General features: G+C 36.6%; 2 protein-coding genes across 2 annotated transcripts; one reads left to right on the forward strand and one right to left on the reverse strand.

Annotated features, from left to right (window-relative positions):
* Positions 148-3,207, reverse strand: LOC109721924 (protein SDE2 homolog). Its single transcript, XM_020249747.1, has 3 exons — positions 2,457-3,207; positions 1,471-2,029; positions 148-466 (listed from the first exon to the last, which is right to left on the reverse strand). The coding sequence occupies exons 1-3, from the start codon at positions 3,080-3,082 to the stop codon at positions 305-307; spliced, it is 1,347 nt and encodes a 448-aa protein (XP_020105336.1). The 5' UTR covers positions 3,083-3,207; the 3' UTR covers positions 148-304.
* On the forward strand, positions 5,069-14,452 carry LOC109721923 (long chain acyl-CoA synthetase 4-like). Its single transcript, XM_020249746.1, has 19 exons — positions 5,069-5,474; positions 6,145-6,208; positions 6,371-6,460; positions 6,939-6,995; positions 7,278-7,326; positions 7,591-7,667; positions 8,271-8,310; positions 8,406-8,500; positions 8,775-8,942; positions 9,155-9,265; positions 9,344-9,431; positions 9,592-9,658; positions 9,842-9,917; positions 10,015-10,132; positions 11,310-11,555; positions 12,151-12,290; positions 12,798-12,980; positions 13,108-13,227; positions 14,167-14,452. The coding sequence occupies exons 1-19, from the start codon at positions 5,332-5,334 to the stop codon at positions 14,200-14,202; spliced, it is 1,968 nt and encodes a 655-aa protein (XP_020105335.1). The 5' UTR covers positions 5,069-5,331; the 3' UTR covers positions 14,203-14,452.

Below are 14,675 nucleotides of genomic sequence, written 5' to 3' on the forward strand. Positions count from 1 at the left end.
CCAAAATTCACTTCACCCTCCACATTTGGTGAAACAAATAACACCCCAACGTGAAAAGAGTTTTGTGATAATTTGTAGAAAATAGAAGAAGCAATTGTTTACCAACAACAATCCCAAGATTGTTGAAACGTCAGCGGAGATTTACTGTGCTTGAAAACTGAACATTCAGGTTTGTCACTTACACAAAAAGATTACATCAAGTTCGTTCCGAACGATTCTTACAAACTTACAATATAGGGTTTTTTGAAACATAGAACACATAAATCCCCGAGTTCGAGGGCAACAACTTTTTGGGGCCCTACTCCTATTTCCCTCCGGTCACTGGCCTTGCAAGCACCTTCTTCGGTAGTTTCTCAATAGGAGTTGTTTTAAGCAGGAAAAGCCTGGAGGCACGCTCTTGCAAGGTTCCTCCGCATTTCAATCCGCGAGTTTGAAGCTCTGTTTTCAGCCTCTCCATGCCAAAAGCCTAAATAACAAACATGAATTAGCCATTATTGATGTAAGATTTAGCCCGCTAGTGCTTAAGAAAATAACGAAAGGAACAATGAAGTATGGAAGGACATCAAAAAGAGACTGCTCAGCATTCTACACAGCACATACTAGAAACTGGAAAATGTTGCTATTGATTGAATAGATTGCATTCTAATGAAACTTCAGAAGCGCACACAGGGACTAAAACATTGAGGGGATGACGGATCAGTACAAAAACAAAATCGAAAATTCCAAACGTGAAATTCCTAAAAATCATGAGCCAGTTTTGAGAGGTTTTGGGCAGATATTTTTTTTGTCAAACAGTAAATTACTTAATTGTACATTGTTCCTTAGATTATAGGTAGTTTTCTACAGTTCTTAACTCCTTTGGTTTTCTCTTCCATGTACCACCAGTACTAGACCAAAAAACCCCAACTTAAATGTAAACAGGCTTCTAGCCATGCAAAACCAAGTTATGCAAGTGTATTCAAAGCTTCTAACCATGCAAAACTAAACTAAACTATCTTCTCTTTTCAAAGTATCATAAAAAAACTGAAAATACTTTTAAAGGCTTAATCATCCTTACTATTTCTAATATAACATTTTGAAGTACATAAAAGAAGTTAAAAAACCCCATTGAGAATGAATATGCCAATTACCAACAGAAGAGGGACAACGGCGAAGCAAGACTTCAATTCTTTAACAACACTACATAACAGACGGACATTACACAGTAAATCCGTATAGGTAGATCAATAGATTATGAGAAGCAATGAAGCTAACACACTGAAGGCGTTAAAAGCAGTAAACTCCCAACTTTTGGCTCAGACGTGTTCCAGCAAGAGATCAGGCCGGCCAGCTAACGGATATATCTACATGATATTCAGTGCTAACTTTTAACTTTTAAGAAAGCGTTTAAAACAATTACAACAAAAACATGAAAACAAATACCAAGAATTTGAAACAGAGCAGGCGCAATAAAGGTTTAAACATCCATACCTCCAATTCTGCAGCTGAATTATACGTACTGAGGTTCAACGGCTCCTCCAAACTGGGAGAACCAGTGCCCTCCTCAACTGTCTCCGTTCCACCATCTACCTCAAGTTCCTTTTGGAGCAATTCAGGTTGGACAACATTTTCCATCTCCGGATTTGAATTATTTTCTTCCGGCACTTCTTGGGAAAGAGAAACGGCACGATTCTGTGCATCAGCTGCATCAGGAGCTACTGTCTCAGCTTCAACACTGCCATCTGATTCCAGCTTATCGTCTCCACTTCCAGAATCCTGAGCCTCTTCCGAAGATTCATGACCACAATTTCCATTTAATACCTCCAAAGCACTCTTCTTGGAGTCCGCACCAGAGGAATCTCCTTCAGATTGAGAACCGGAAACCAAATCCAGATCTGAACAGCCATCCTCGACCTTGTTTAACCCATCTGAGCAATTCCCCTCATCAAGAACTACAGACTTCTCATCCCTACCATCACCACCATCATCTTCTTCATCATCATCACCATCTTCGTCGCTGTCACTTTCCTCCACATTTTGCTTTCCCATCCTAATGCAGACACGCCACATCATCAGTCTCAGACCCAAAACAGAAAATTAGAAAGGTAAAAGCATATCGACCTTATCTGAAACAGATATCTGAACTTCAAATCCTATCATCTACTACCTAATCTTATATTACATTTGATTCATCATGTCCAACATCAAAATTCAATAGCTTCTCTTCTTTTTTTTTTAATCTTTTGAACTAATAATTTAGCAACCTAAGAGAATATTTTGCTATTTAATCAAATACTCTACCAAAATTCGACAAAATTTTATCAGAATTTTTCAGAAAAAATCATTTTTTTAAAAGAATCTGGTGCCCAATTCAACATGAGCTATATTTTAAGTAAAGTTTACACAATTATGAACTTATATAAGAACCTTTGCATAAGAATTAGCTTGGTATAAAAGAAAGAACCCTAAAAGCATACCATATCTTCAACCGCTTCAGAGAGGGCTCAGAAACGGGCAAGAGCTTCCGCTTCGATTCCTTGTATCGTTGGAAGGATTCGCGCACCGATTCCTCCACCTCCTCGACGCACTTCTCTGCGTCCTCCCGGAACTTCTCAAGGTACTTGTCGACGGCGGTGGAGGAGTTCCTCTGCACCTCCTTGGCCTTCTTCCTCAGGAACTGCTCCGCGAGCTTCTCCAGCCTCCGCTCCTCCGCCTCCGCCTTCCACTCCTCGAGCTTCTTCTCGGCATTCACATGGCGGAGGCGGCGCCCGCTCATGTCGCGGCACGCGTCGAAGTTGCTCGTCTTCTTCTGCCCCGCCTTGGTGGCGGCGCCGCGGAGGAGGGAGCCGAACCCGCCCTTGCCGCCGCGGAGGCGGAGGAGGAGGGCGCAGGAGGGGAAGAGGCCATCGTCCCCCGAGGCGGAGATTAGGGTTCCGTCGCCGATCTCGCGGGATCCTGTCACGACGCGTAGGGACCCGAGGGGGACTCCGCTTCGCGCGACGAGGTCGCGCTTTAGGGCTTCGCCGGAGATTGTGGGGGAGGGGAATTGAAGGCACTGGGTCGTGCCATCGAGGAACCTGACGAGCATCTGGTAGATCGCCATTGTTGCCTGATCTCGAGATCTCTCGATCGACAAACCCTAATTCCTCTCTCTCTCTCTCTTGTTGAAGACGACGAAACCCTAGCGTTCGTACTTCGTAGAGAGAGAAAGGGCGTAAAGAGAAAATCCTCCTCGCCCAAATCTACTAAATAATATATGGACGGGACAATACTGTGGATCAAACCGACACTTGAATGTGGTCGGTAGCTCAGGTTGGGTTCAACCCGATCCCGACACATCCGACTCGTTCTACGAATCGAATTCGACCCGAATCCGAATTTTATTAGCATTGGGTTTGGTTTCGATTCGAGCCCAATCTGGGATGTACCTCTTACATCGGATCCGACAGCTGAGATTAGTTTGAATTTTTTATTAAAAAAAACTTGTTATTTTCACCCTTTTTAACTCCCTTTCTTTTCCTTCTAATTATTTCCTTCTTTCCCGCTCACTCTTGTGTTGAAAAAAAACAGGGGTGAGAATAAAAAGAACATTTATATTGAGCTAATCTCATCCATCCATGCGAAAGCGAGGAAATTGTAAAAATATTTTCTCCAAAGTCAAAACGAAAGCGACTTGATTTAACCATTAATTATCAGATTACTCTAAAAGCCCGATTTTTAAAGTCAAATAGCTGTCTCTAATTCGTCATTAAAATAAAGTGTCGAGGTAGTTAAAAATGTACGGAGATCCCTCAACTATAGTATTTTTTAAAAAAAAAGCTAACCTTTTTGATTATGTACTTAGGGCACGATTTAGGATTACGGAGAGATTGCGTTACGTGCGGTAACAAACGACGATAGAAAAATATTTTGTTTGGTTCCATGTATGATGTTACGTTACACATATTGCGGTTAGTCGGTTACAATATATTTTCTGCGTTACCATAAAAAACGCAGAAATATATCCCTATATATTTTTTCTCATCTCTATTCTATCTAATAGCGTTAGATAAATATCAATACCCAACTAAGCCTTAAACCCGTAATCATTTATATTAAAGCGGGTTGACAAAAAATTTAATGATTGGCATTTAAGATTCTAAATAAAATTTTATTACTTCACATTTTTAGTTGAATTTATTTCTAAAGAAAAATTGAGCAAATAAGATAGCTTAAAATGCGTATATATAGATCATATTTGAATTCAATTTTGAATATTTGCTGATACATGGATTTATATCGCTATTTGTATTAGTTTTGTTAATTCTAACTATAGATATGGAATCCAATCAAAAACTGGAATTTAAGCCTTGGACTGGATCTGAATTTGTATTTTGATTGAATAGTGCCTGATCCATTTTTAAAAAAATATTTTCCACTCTCTTTTAAGACCTTAAAATAAATGAATATTTCATTCAGTTTATATAAATATATATTTTTTATTCATAGGATATATTACACTTGATGGATAAATGCTAGGAAAAAATGTATATACTTTTTTTTTTTTTTATACACCATTGTATATCAACTTTTCATAATACAAAATCATCTTTGAATCGTTAATAAGTTTTACTAAGAGGATATTTGTGTTAGTGAGAATTGGGGTAGTAATGTGTAATATTTGAAATTTGAAAGACTATTTTGTAAAATCTCCCTTGAGAAGAACCGCCCAAATTTTTGGACCACGTGGTACCACGTCCCTTATTAATTGACTCTGAAAAAGATTAGGTCCCTCATAATAAATTAACATGGGAAAAGGTAAAGACGAGGAAATTTTCACTTTGAGCCTGAAATTTTTATTTTTTTTACTTTATTAAGGAAAAAAAAGGTTTCAAAATCATGTAAATTTTCAAAAGAATAAAATTTTAGTCTTAGACCAACTAATTTTTTGCATCAAACTGAGATTTAATAATTAGGAAATACAAGTATCTAAGTGCAAAAAAACTCGAAAATGATAGGACTCATTGCTTAAAATACAAAGAGTATGAGGCGTTTTATGCAAAAAGTGATTGAATAACGAGCAACGGCTCCAGCGTAGAAATAAGAGAGAGAACCCCACGCAGAGCGCGCTTCTCCCGCTGAGGTCAAAAAATTAAAAAATAAAAGGAAAAAAAAAACCCTAAGGGCGATTTCGCGATCGATTCATCGTCTCCTCGGCTTTAGATTATTCGATCGAGCATTCGATTGGTTGCGGCGCGGGATCTGATTGTGCGGAGCATTAATATCTGGTTTTGATTTGTTATATTTTGTGTATATTTGTATATATATAGAGAGAGAGAGGTGGGAGGGGGTAGGAGGAGAGGGGAGGTGGAGATGAAGCACCTTGTGGAGGTGGAGAAGGGGAGGGAGGGTGCCGATGGAGCCCCCTCCGTCGGCGCCGCTTACCGGAATGCCTTTCTCAAGGACGGTTTCCTGACGCCGATCCCTGGGCTTGATAGTTGCTGGGACATATTCCGGTAATCATCTCTCTCTCTCTCTCTCTAGATAGATTGATGGATATGTAGATTGATTCATTCGTAGATAGTTTGATCTGTGTAGATTGATTGTGTGGTGCAGAATAGTCAAATTGGTTTAATTTGAGATCAGTTTCGGAGAAGTAATTTTAGTAAAAGAGGAAACTTTGGGAGACATAATGGAATGGATTTTTGATGTCTTACTCAAAGTTATCTCCTTGCTGGTCAAATTTGGATCTTTTAGTGGTGAGATGGTTCTTAATATGTGCTACTTCATAGGGAATCACCTCATGAATTTTATGTGTTCTCTTATAATTGTTATAACAATAACAGTGGTGAAATTGAAGGTTTCAACCTGTTATTTTTGCTTCTCTTTGTTATGACTTACATTCCAAACAACTCTTCAAATTCGCAAAGACTAGCTTTTGCTTTAGTTCAAACTGCAAAATGCTTGAGTCTGCTTTTCACATTTTGCGTTACTTATTGTTCAATCTTTTTTCTTTTTTTTTGGACGAAATAGCCCAATTCTTTTGATTTAGATTTTTTCAAAAATTGTTTTTCCTCCTTTCAATGTTATTAGCCTGCTAAGTAACTCTTTTTATTTCATTCCTCTTTTGCTGATATCTTTTACGTGGTCGATTGCTGTTTTCACACGCTTGGACCTCTGATATAGTTTAGCTGTGGAGAAGCATCCTAATAACCGAATGCTTGGTCGGCGTGAGATTGTTAATGGCGAGGTGCGTTATCATCCTGGATTAGTTACATGTTAACATCATCCATACATATATATCTTTCTCTGAAAGTTAAACTAAGCGAGAACACTAGCTCGATGTACATACATAAATATTTTTTTGCATGCTCTGACTGTGAGTAGTTTTGGTTCTTATGTCTTTTATCAGGTTGGTAAATACGTGTGGCTAACTTACAAGGAAGTATATGAAACTGTTGTGAAAGTGGGTGCTTCCATTCGAAGTTGTGGAGTACAGAAGGTAAGGATGATATATTTCTGTTATAATGTAGTGGTTACTTATTCAGATGACTCGACAGCGCAGGACAATTTTACAGCTGAACTAGCTATTCACATATTTGTTCTGTAAGCTTCCTATTCATGAACGGAGTGGCATATAGGAGGTGGTTCTCAGTTTAGTTTGTGCTGAAATTATGTTTTCCGATAACTAGAGTACCCTCAACTGGGAATACTCTGGCATTCATTATCATCACATCAACATTGGTTTTTTTCTCCAGTTCGACGAGTGCCTAATCATGCTCCCTTTTAGATGCCTAGGATAATTTCTTTAGTTCAGAGAGAAAATGGTTTACTTCTGTTTCTTTGTAGGTGTGGCCTGGTGTCTTCAGTAGAAATAACCTACAGGAACAGCATTCTGTGACTGTCATTTTAGATTCGAAGTTGTGTATACTTGATGATATTCTAGTGCTTACGAGTATATATAAATTATTCCTTGGCAGGGAGGTCGTTGTGGTATCTATGGAGCTAATTGTCCTGAGTGGGTTATCAGTATGGAGGTACAGTTCATTTTTCGTGTACTTTTGCATTTTATTGGTCCGGCATAATTTTCACTTCTCTGACGCTCTTTATTTTATTTTCTATTGTGTTTAGTTCTCCACATCTTAATCAGTTAACTTATCACTAGTAACTGTTAAGCATGGCTACTCGCTATATCCCATTAGTCTAATTGAGAGCCTATGTCGACTATCTTGTATATCTGGCTTCGAGGAGATTTTTCTTTGACATGTAGCCTTTATCATCTGCTTCTCTTTCTTTACCTTATATTTCTCTGTGTGCAGGCTTGCAACGCTCATGGGATTTATTGTGTTCCGTTATATGACACTCTTGGTATGTATTCTCTTCTTAGTAGACTTCACATAAAATTGTGCAGCAACTGCCTTGGAAATATAGTATGGGCGAGAGTTGAAATATGTGGAGTCATCCTGGTTGTACAAAATTTTTTTTCCATATTCATATGACGTCTCATTTTTCACGACAAGATTAAAAGTATTATCTATCATTATGGAATTACCCTTTAAAATGTAAGTTTCACTCTTTTATCAAACCTGTTGACATTGTGAACTGTCTTCCATTGTTTTGTCTCGGTTGTAGGTGCTGGAGCAGTGGAGTTTATTTTATGTCATGCTGAAGTTCAGATTGCTTTTGTTGAGGAAAAGAAGATTGGAGAGGTATGTTTCATTTTACCGTGGTTGCAGAAATATTTGTTTATGAAGGACATCAATCCTACTCCATGACATTATTTCATTGAATTCATAGAGAACTACATACTCAAAATTGCAAAAAAAAAAAAAAGAACAGGATATGAAACTCATTGTTCTGGAGTGGTAGTGATACTTTTCTCATTAATAGTGATATTAATTCTTCAATATTTTAAATCTTATTGACAACTTGTAGAGGTATGTTAAATGGCATGAATCAAATTTGGAATTTGCCTATTCTAAGTTTGCACTTTCTGCAAATCAGTTTCTCTTGCAAAAATCAACAATATTCTTTTGCAACTATTTTCTTCACTTTCTAATCTAGCAAAAATTCTGGCATCTCTATCACATACCAGTGATATCACTAATGTCAAAGTAAATATTTACTGCATGAATGGTATTCCGTCTGCCTTACTTGCATTTCATTTGAACCTGTTGAAGTTAACTAAATATTAGGCTGAGCATTGGAAGCACGTTACTAGTATTGTGCTAATTAGCATGTTATCTATCTTGTATCAAATATTTTTTTCTGAAAAATATCATAATCCATTGGAAATTCCTCTGTTTTTCCAGGTGTTGAAAACCTTTCCTAATTCAACCAAATTCTTAAAAAGTAAGTTGGATAATGTTTATCGTTGTTTAACACTTTAACTGTTTGTATTGCATATATTTCTTTAGTGATAATAATGATTCTCACTATATTTTCAGCAATTGTGAGCTTTGGCAATGTCAATCCTGAACAAAAAGAGGAGGTTGGAAAACATGGTCTGGCAATCTACTCATGGGATGAATTTCTGCTGTTGGTAAGATTTACTTTATTTTTGGCAGATTTGACCTGTTAAAGATGACACTCAACTTTTGAAATTATATCTCACCTCTAGTTTCTGGTGAAATGTAATTCGGATGTTTTCACCTTTCAATTTGACCTAGAGCAAGTTCAGTTGTGAAATAATTCTGCTTCTACAGTTTAATAGCTTCTGAATCTCTGTCTTCATCTTAAACTTTTTTCAATGATAGATTTACTTCTCTTGGTTTGATACAATGCAAACTTAAATTTTTGCCGTATTTTGTTTGCAGGGAAGTGATCAACAGTTTGATCTTCCCGTGAAGGAAAAGACTGATATATGCACCATTATGTATACCAGTGGAACAACTGGTGATCCTAAGGGGGTTATGATCTCCAACAGGAGCATTGTTAGTCTTATTTCTGGTATTGCTCATGTTCTCGAGTATGTGAATGAGCAGGTTAGAAATTCTTATTATCTTTGTCTACCAAAATATCAGAAAGTTTTCTCTGCATCATATAATGCATTGATTACTTGAAACTTGAAAGTAGTTCTTGTGTTTAGTAACTTAGTTACTGACTTCCTAATATGTTTTTATCCTTTAGTAACTTAGTTACTTACTTCCTGATGTGTTTTATCCTTTTTTCTTTTTCCCCTTTTCGCTGCGTACAGGTGACTGAAAATGATGTTTATTTATCTTATCTCCCTCTTGCACATATATTTGATCGGGTGATTGAAGAGTTCTTCATTTTTAGTGGTGCTTCAATTGGATTTTGGCGTGGGGTATGGCATTCATATAAGAATTTGTATTTTCTGCAGATTCTTACACCTTTATTTAATTAGTAAATTTTTCACATTCAGGATGTTAAGTTGTTAGTTGAAGACCTTACAGAGTTGAAGCCAACAATTTTCTGTGCTGTTCCACGTGTGCTGGACAGAATCTATACAGGTAAAAAGGTTGAAATTGATGCACTACAAGCATGATTTGAAAGAGAATATTTTCAAAGTTCTGTAGCGATAAAGTATTTAAGCTGTATTCCTTCCAAGAAAGCAGTCAGGCGTTTACTTTGATGGCACATTTATTTTTGTCAATTGCCATGAACTTTCAGGACTGCAAAGTAAGATATCCTCTGGAGGCTTCCTGAAGCAGAAATTATTCAACATTGCTTACAGAATGTAACTCGCACTTGTCTTGATTCTTGATGCTCTTAGAGAAATGCATTTTCTTATGATTTTTCATTTATTTCAAAGTATTTCTTTCAATCAGTCTGCTTTACTCCACTTGATATTTTTTATCTTGAGATGATAGCTGTCGCTTATTTGGCATACTGCCTCTTATTTTTTTGGGGAATTTTCCAGCAAATTACAGAATATGCTGAAGGGAAAAAAGCATGAGGAAGCAACTTCAATTTTTGATAAAATAGTCTTTAGTAAGGTAATTGAAAATGAAAATTATCAGATTCGTTTGACATGTCTAATATCCATCAAGCAGTCCCAATATTCTTGTCTTTGTTATGTTGCATGATGTATAGATAAAACAAGGATTAGGTGGGCAAGTTCGGATCATTTTATCTGGAGCAGCTCCTCTAGCTAGACATGTCGAAGAATTTTTGCGTGTGGTGACTTGTGCGCATGTTATACAAGGCTATGGTATACACTGCTGTGCACTTTTTTTATTTCCTCCTTTTACTTGGGTAAAATGTATCCTTTGAACATACTCTTTAATTTACTTCTATTGTGTTGGTACTTTAATTTTTTAAAAACTTCATATGAAGTTAGGATTTATCTCTGCATGCTTAATTACAAGAAAATTTAGAAAGTTAATGAGCTTAGTTTGCATTTTTTTTAAAATTCCTTTTTAATATCTGATATCTAGTGGGATTTGGCATTTATAATTCCTTTTGTATTACATAGAGTCTGTGGAAACTCCCCATCTTTCCTCATATGGGCAGATCACATCTAATTTCTTGTTCATTTGTAACTCATATTGACAGATATCATATTCGTGTGATATCTTTGTACTACTAGTGAGTCGATTTATGTAGAATTTCGTAGAGATTGCATTGACCTAATTGAACACTTCCCAAACCTGGTGCCAAAGTGTTGGAAGGGAGAAAGCACTTTCAGGTGAAACACCAAAGCACCAGGACTTTAATTTGTTAATCTGTAACTACCAATGTACAAAAGGACCTCTAGGGGCCTTATGTTGGTAGTCTCTTGGCACAACTCTTAGTCTCACTAGAATTTCAAACATATAACCTCCCCTATGTTTTTGACTCTTTCTGGAACAAATGATAAGGGGTTTATCCAAACCCATGGCCAACTAATATAGCCGATCAACTCAAATTATACTAAAATTGAAATAAACCAAAATGCACAAAAGTAATAATCTGAGTAAAAGTTCCTTGACCTTAAGATCTATCTTACATGACTTGCCTCTTGTAGAGTATGATGTGTATGATGTACAACTTCTCTTTGAGCACTAATAATATCAGGCATACAGAAAATGCCAGATTTGAATTCCATGATGGCAGTCACGATATGTGATAGAGATTTATTAATGCTCGCCGTACGTGAAGCAATCAGAGGACTGCTGGTTGGTTTCAAGGTTTCTGGACCTTACATGCAACTGGAAAGAAAATAACGCTGATGCTTAGGAACTCATTTTGGAGACGAAAAACCAACAAAATTTTTCCTATTCTTAGAAAATTTAACAGTGTCGTTTTTATTTGTTAAGCTGCTCATGAGTCAGATCACTGGCCAAATCAGATTCTAATTTAGTGAAGTGACTAGTGAACCTATTCTGATTGTTCTGTTGTCTCTTTAGGTCTCACCGAGACCTGTGCAGGGACCTTTGTTTCGCTGCCAAATGAGATATCCATGCTAGGAACAGTGGGTGTCCCAGTACAAAATGTTGATGTGCGTCTAGAATCTGTGCCTGAAATGGGATATGATGCTCTTTCAAGCACCCCTAGAGGGGAGATCTGCATCAGGGGAGATACCTTGTTCTCAGGATACCACAAAAGGGAAGATCTCACAAAGGAAGTTATGATTGATGGGTGGTTTCACACAGGTACTCTTATTTAAATGATTTTAATATGATATGTACCCCGGAATATTACTTGATGAATTGGTTTGTTGTACATGTGGTAGTTAGTGAGTTGTCTAACTTTGGCTAAATTTGAGAAAGCTAAATTATTTACTGGTTGCCATGTGTACAAATTGAATCATTAATAACATATTTAGGTAGCTGCTACATTATCATTTCAGCATTTGACCTTCTGTAGATAATACCTGGTACAGACCAGTGCAGTGGACAGCCTCTTTCCGCTATATTTTATAGTATGCTTTTGATGAAATTTATTTAAAATTAAGGACATAATTTTTTTTCCTAAATGAAGAAAAGTCGAGCTAAGCCTAGTGATCATGGTTAGGAGTTAGGAATGATTTTGTTTCATCTGTCAGCATTGATATATTTATCTCATATAAAATTTATAGTGGGACTTAATGCCTTTTCCTCTAAGCAATGTTTGGTCCCTCTCGAGTAGATTTAAGTTCCGAAAGTTCATTCTAGTCCTGTCTATGTGGTAATTTTTTCTGGCCTCAAATAGATCTTCCTTTTAGATGGGGTGCTCTGATGTCCTTATATACAATCTTATTTTTGTTAGGGGACGTTGGTGAGTGGCAGCCTGATGGAAGCTTGAAAATCATTGATCGCAAGAAAAATATTTTTAAACTTTCACAAGGGGAGTATGTTGCAGTTGAAAACCTAGAGAACATATATGGTCTAGTTCCTGATATTGACTCGGTATGTTTTCTAAACCAAAAACAGCTTCCTCAGAACATGACTATGCCTTTGGGATTATTATTATTATTATTATTATTATTTTTTATTTTATTTTTTGGTTGATGAGAAGTTCTAAAGTGCGATATTTTTTAACAGTAGTCATCACATTATGCTTCTGTTTTGTCTTTCATAAACTAGCAGCTTCATATGCAATCTGGAATATTAGAGCTTATTCATGTTCCCCATCTGTTTACCAAGTCATGAGGAAAAGCAAACAAAAGAGATTAAACAATTGTTATTGATCCAGCAGCTTTAAGTGGCATATTAGTTTAAAATATGGGCTTGAGAACGTTAAGCATCTTGATATACTTGACAGATGAGAACTTAATTTTCTTTTTTTTGGTTTTGGTTTTGGTTTTGGTTATTCAGATGAGAAATTGAATTTAATGCCTCGTCTCAAGATTCTTGATATGCCTGATTAAACTAATAAAGTTGACAGAAGTTTTTCTCATTGATAACTGTTCTTAGATATGGATTTATGGGAATAGTTTTGAGTCGTTCCTTGTTGCGGTAATTAATCCCAATAAGGAAGCTCTAGAGCGCTGGGCTGAACAGAATGAGATAAGTGGGGATTTTGCTGACCTATGTAAGAATTCTAAAGCCAAAGAATACATTTTGGGAGAACTCACAAAGATTGGCAAAGAAAAGAAGGTACCACCATGCTAATCTAGAGTGTTCATTTCTCTTCTATTATCATCATTTTTTATCACTTCAAGATGCTCTCAGATTTTTGGTTTATTAGAAGTTGTTGAACCTATCTTAACATTTCCTTGATCAGCTAAAAGGATTTGAGTTTATAAAAGCTATCCACCTGGACCCTGCACCGTTTGATATGGAACGAGACCTCATCACTCCAACATTCAAGAAGAAGCGACCACAGCTGCTCAAGTATTACCAGGTACCTTGTGTAGTTGTTTTTGACTGCTTAAGGGCACTATGTTTTTAAGTGGGCATACTGTGCATTACAATGAAATCAAATCTCTTTAGCTGAAGGGAAACTAACAAAAATACTCTAATTGCTTTTCTATTTTCTCCTTACTGCCTAATTTAGATGCATGAATATCGTATTTAACATATCCTTTTGATGTAGCCAAAAAACTCATAATATTTGGTAGATACCTAGCATGACTTACCATATTTAGTCTTGAGAGTCTTTTTTCCATCAAATATGCTATCCTACCAAATCATGAATGCCAAAACTTTTAAGGAGCAAAAATGAAACTCTTTTAGCTGCCAAACATAATAGAAAATCCTCGTATCCAATAAGTTTTCGCTAAGTTATTTATTCCAACGTCCAATCAATGCCATTATCCATAAGCATCCAAACAGGGCCAATGTAGTTAAGGTGCAGCTAGTGTTGAGATTCTATTACGGAGTAATTTTTTTCTCCTTCATGCAAAAGTATCTTATTCTAGGTCCCTGTCTAACAAATCAAATATTGAAAAAAGTTGAAAAGGTTAAGAACGAGAGGGGCCAAAAAAACCCTTTGGTCTCAACTCTCAAGATTAAGAATTTTGGTGTCTACAGAGCTTTAGCATCCTAGTGGACGAAACCATATAATCATTCTCTTCTGTGGTAATTTGACATATGATGCTAGATGCTAGAGATATATCTACGGCTTGGACATGGCTTGTCACAAAAGATTAGAAAAGGTTAAATTAGAAAAAGAACATAAGAAACTAACACCATCAATCTTGTAATTTAAGTCCAACTAATTCTGGTGGATGGAAAGAAACAAAATGTTCATGTCATATTTTGTGTTTCTCATTTGGTATTTGTCTACAAAATTTCAAAAATCCACCCTTAGTCATCAATGTAACTTTATTTTCACTCACAGGATGTGATCGACGGCCCGTATAAGAGTTCCCAGTAAGCGATCGTGAAAAGCAACTGCTCCTTATGATTGATTGAATGAGCTTGGCGGCACTGACTGATGTATTCTTTCATCTGTACTTATTTTGCTTTAAATATCGTAAACTCTTTCAGTACTACTGCATTTAATCTGAATGATGTTCGACTAATATGCTGCTGAAGTTCTTTAACAGTATTCTTTGTAATTTTGCATTTTGTGTGATACATATCATTTTGCTCGTTTGGATGAAGAGAACAAGTATTTCTCGTTATGTTTTTTTACGTGCTGTTTGAGAGCAGTTTTCTGGCAGTTTAGCCATGGTTAATTTAGCTATATTGACGACCATTTGGATTTCGATCCGCTGGATTTCTACAGTGAGGGCTCAAAAGATTTAGCTATTAAGCGCGAGCAAATCGTACTTTGTTAGCAAGGGGGAATACTTAGGCACTTACTCAGCTGTTAAGTGTAAAGTTGTACCTCTGCAGAGTTTTCCC

Source organism: Ananas comosus, linkage group 16, assembly GCF_001540865.1.
Source record: "Ananas comosus cultivar F153 linkage group 16, ASM154086v1, whole genome shotgun sequence".
Lineage (NCBI taxonomy): Eukaryota > Viridiplantae > Streptophyta > Magnoliopsida > Poales > Bromeliaceae > Ananas > Ananas comosus.

Excerpts from the sequence above, each read along its gene's own strand:
- LOC109721924 (XM_020249747.1), bottom strand. The coding sequence starts at position 3,082 with ATGGCGATCTACCAGATGCTCGTCAGGTTCCTCGATGGCACGACCCAG. Across the intron at positions 2,030-2,456 it reads CTGAAGCGGTTGAAGATATG|GATGGGAAAGCAAAATGTGG; the intron begins GTATGCTTTTAG and ends TGTCTGCATTAG. Across the intron at positions 467-1,470 it reads ATTCAGCTGCAGAATTGGAG|GCTTTTGGCATGGAGAGGCT; the intron begins GTATGGATGTTT and ends TTTGTTATTTAG.
- LOC109721923 (XM_020249746.1), top strand. The coding sequence starts at position 5,332 with ATGAAGCACCTTGTGGAGGTGGAGAAGGGGAGGGAGGGTGCCGATGGA. Across the intron at positions 10,133-11,309 it reads GCATGTTATACAAGGCTATG|GTCTCACCGAGACCTGTGCA; the intron begins GTATACACTGCT and ends TTGTCTCTTTAG. Across the intron at positions 13,228-14,166 it reads AGCTGCTCAAGTATTACCAG|GATGTGATCGACGGCCCGTA; the intron begins GTACCTTGTGTA and ends TTTCACTCACAG.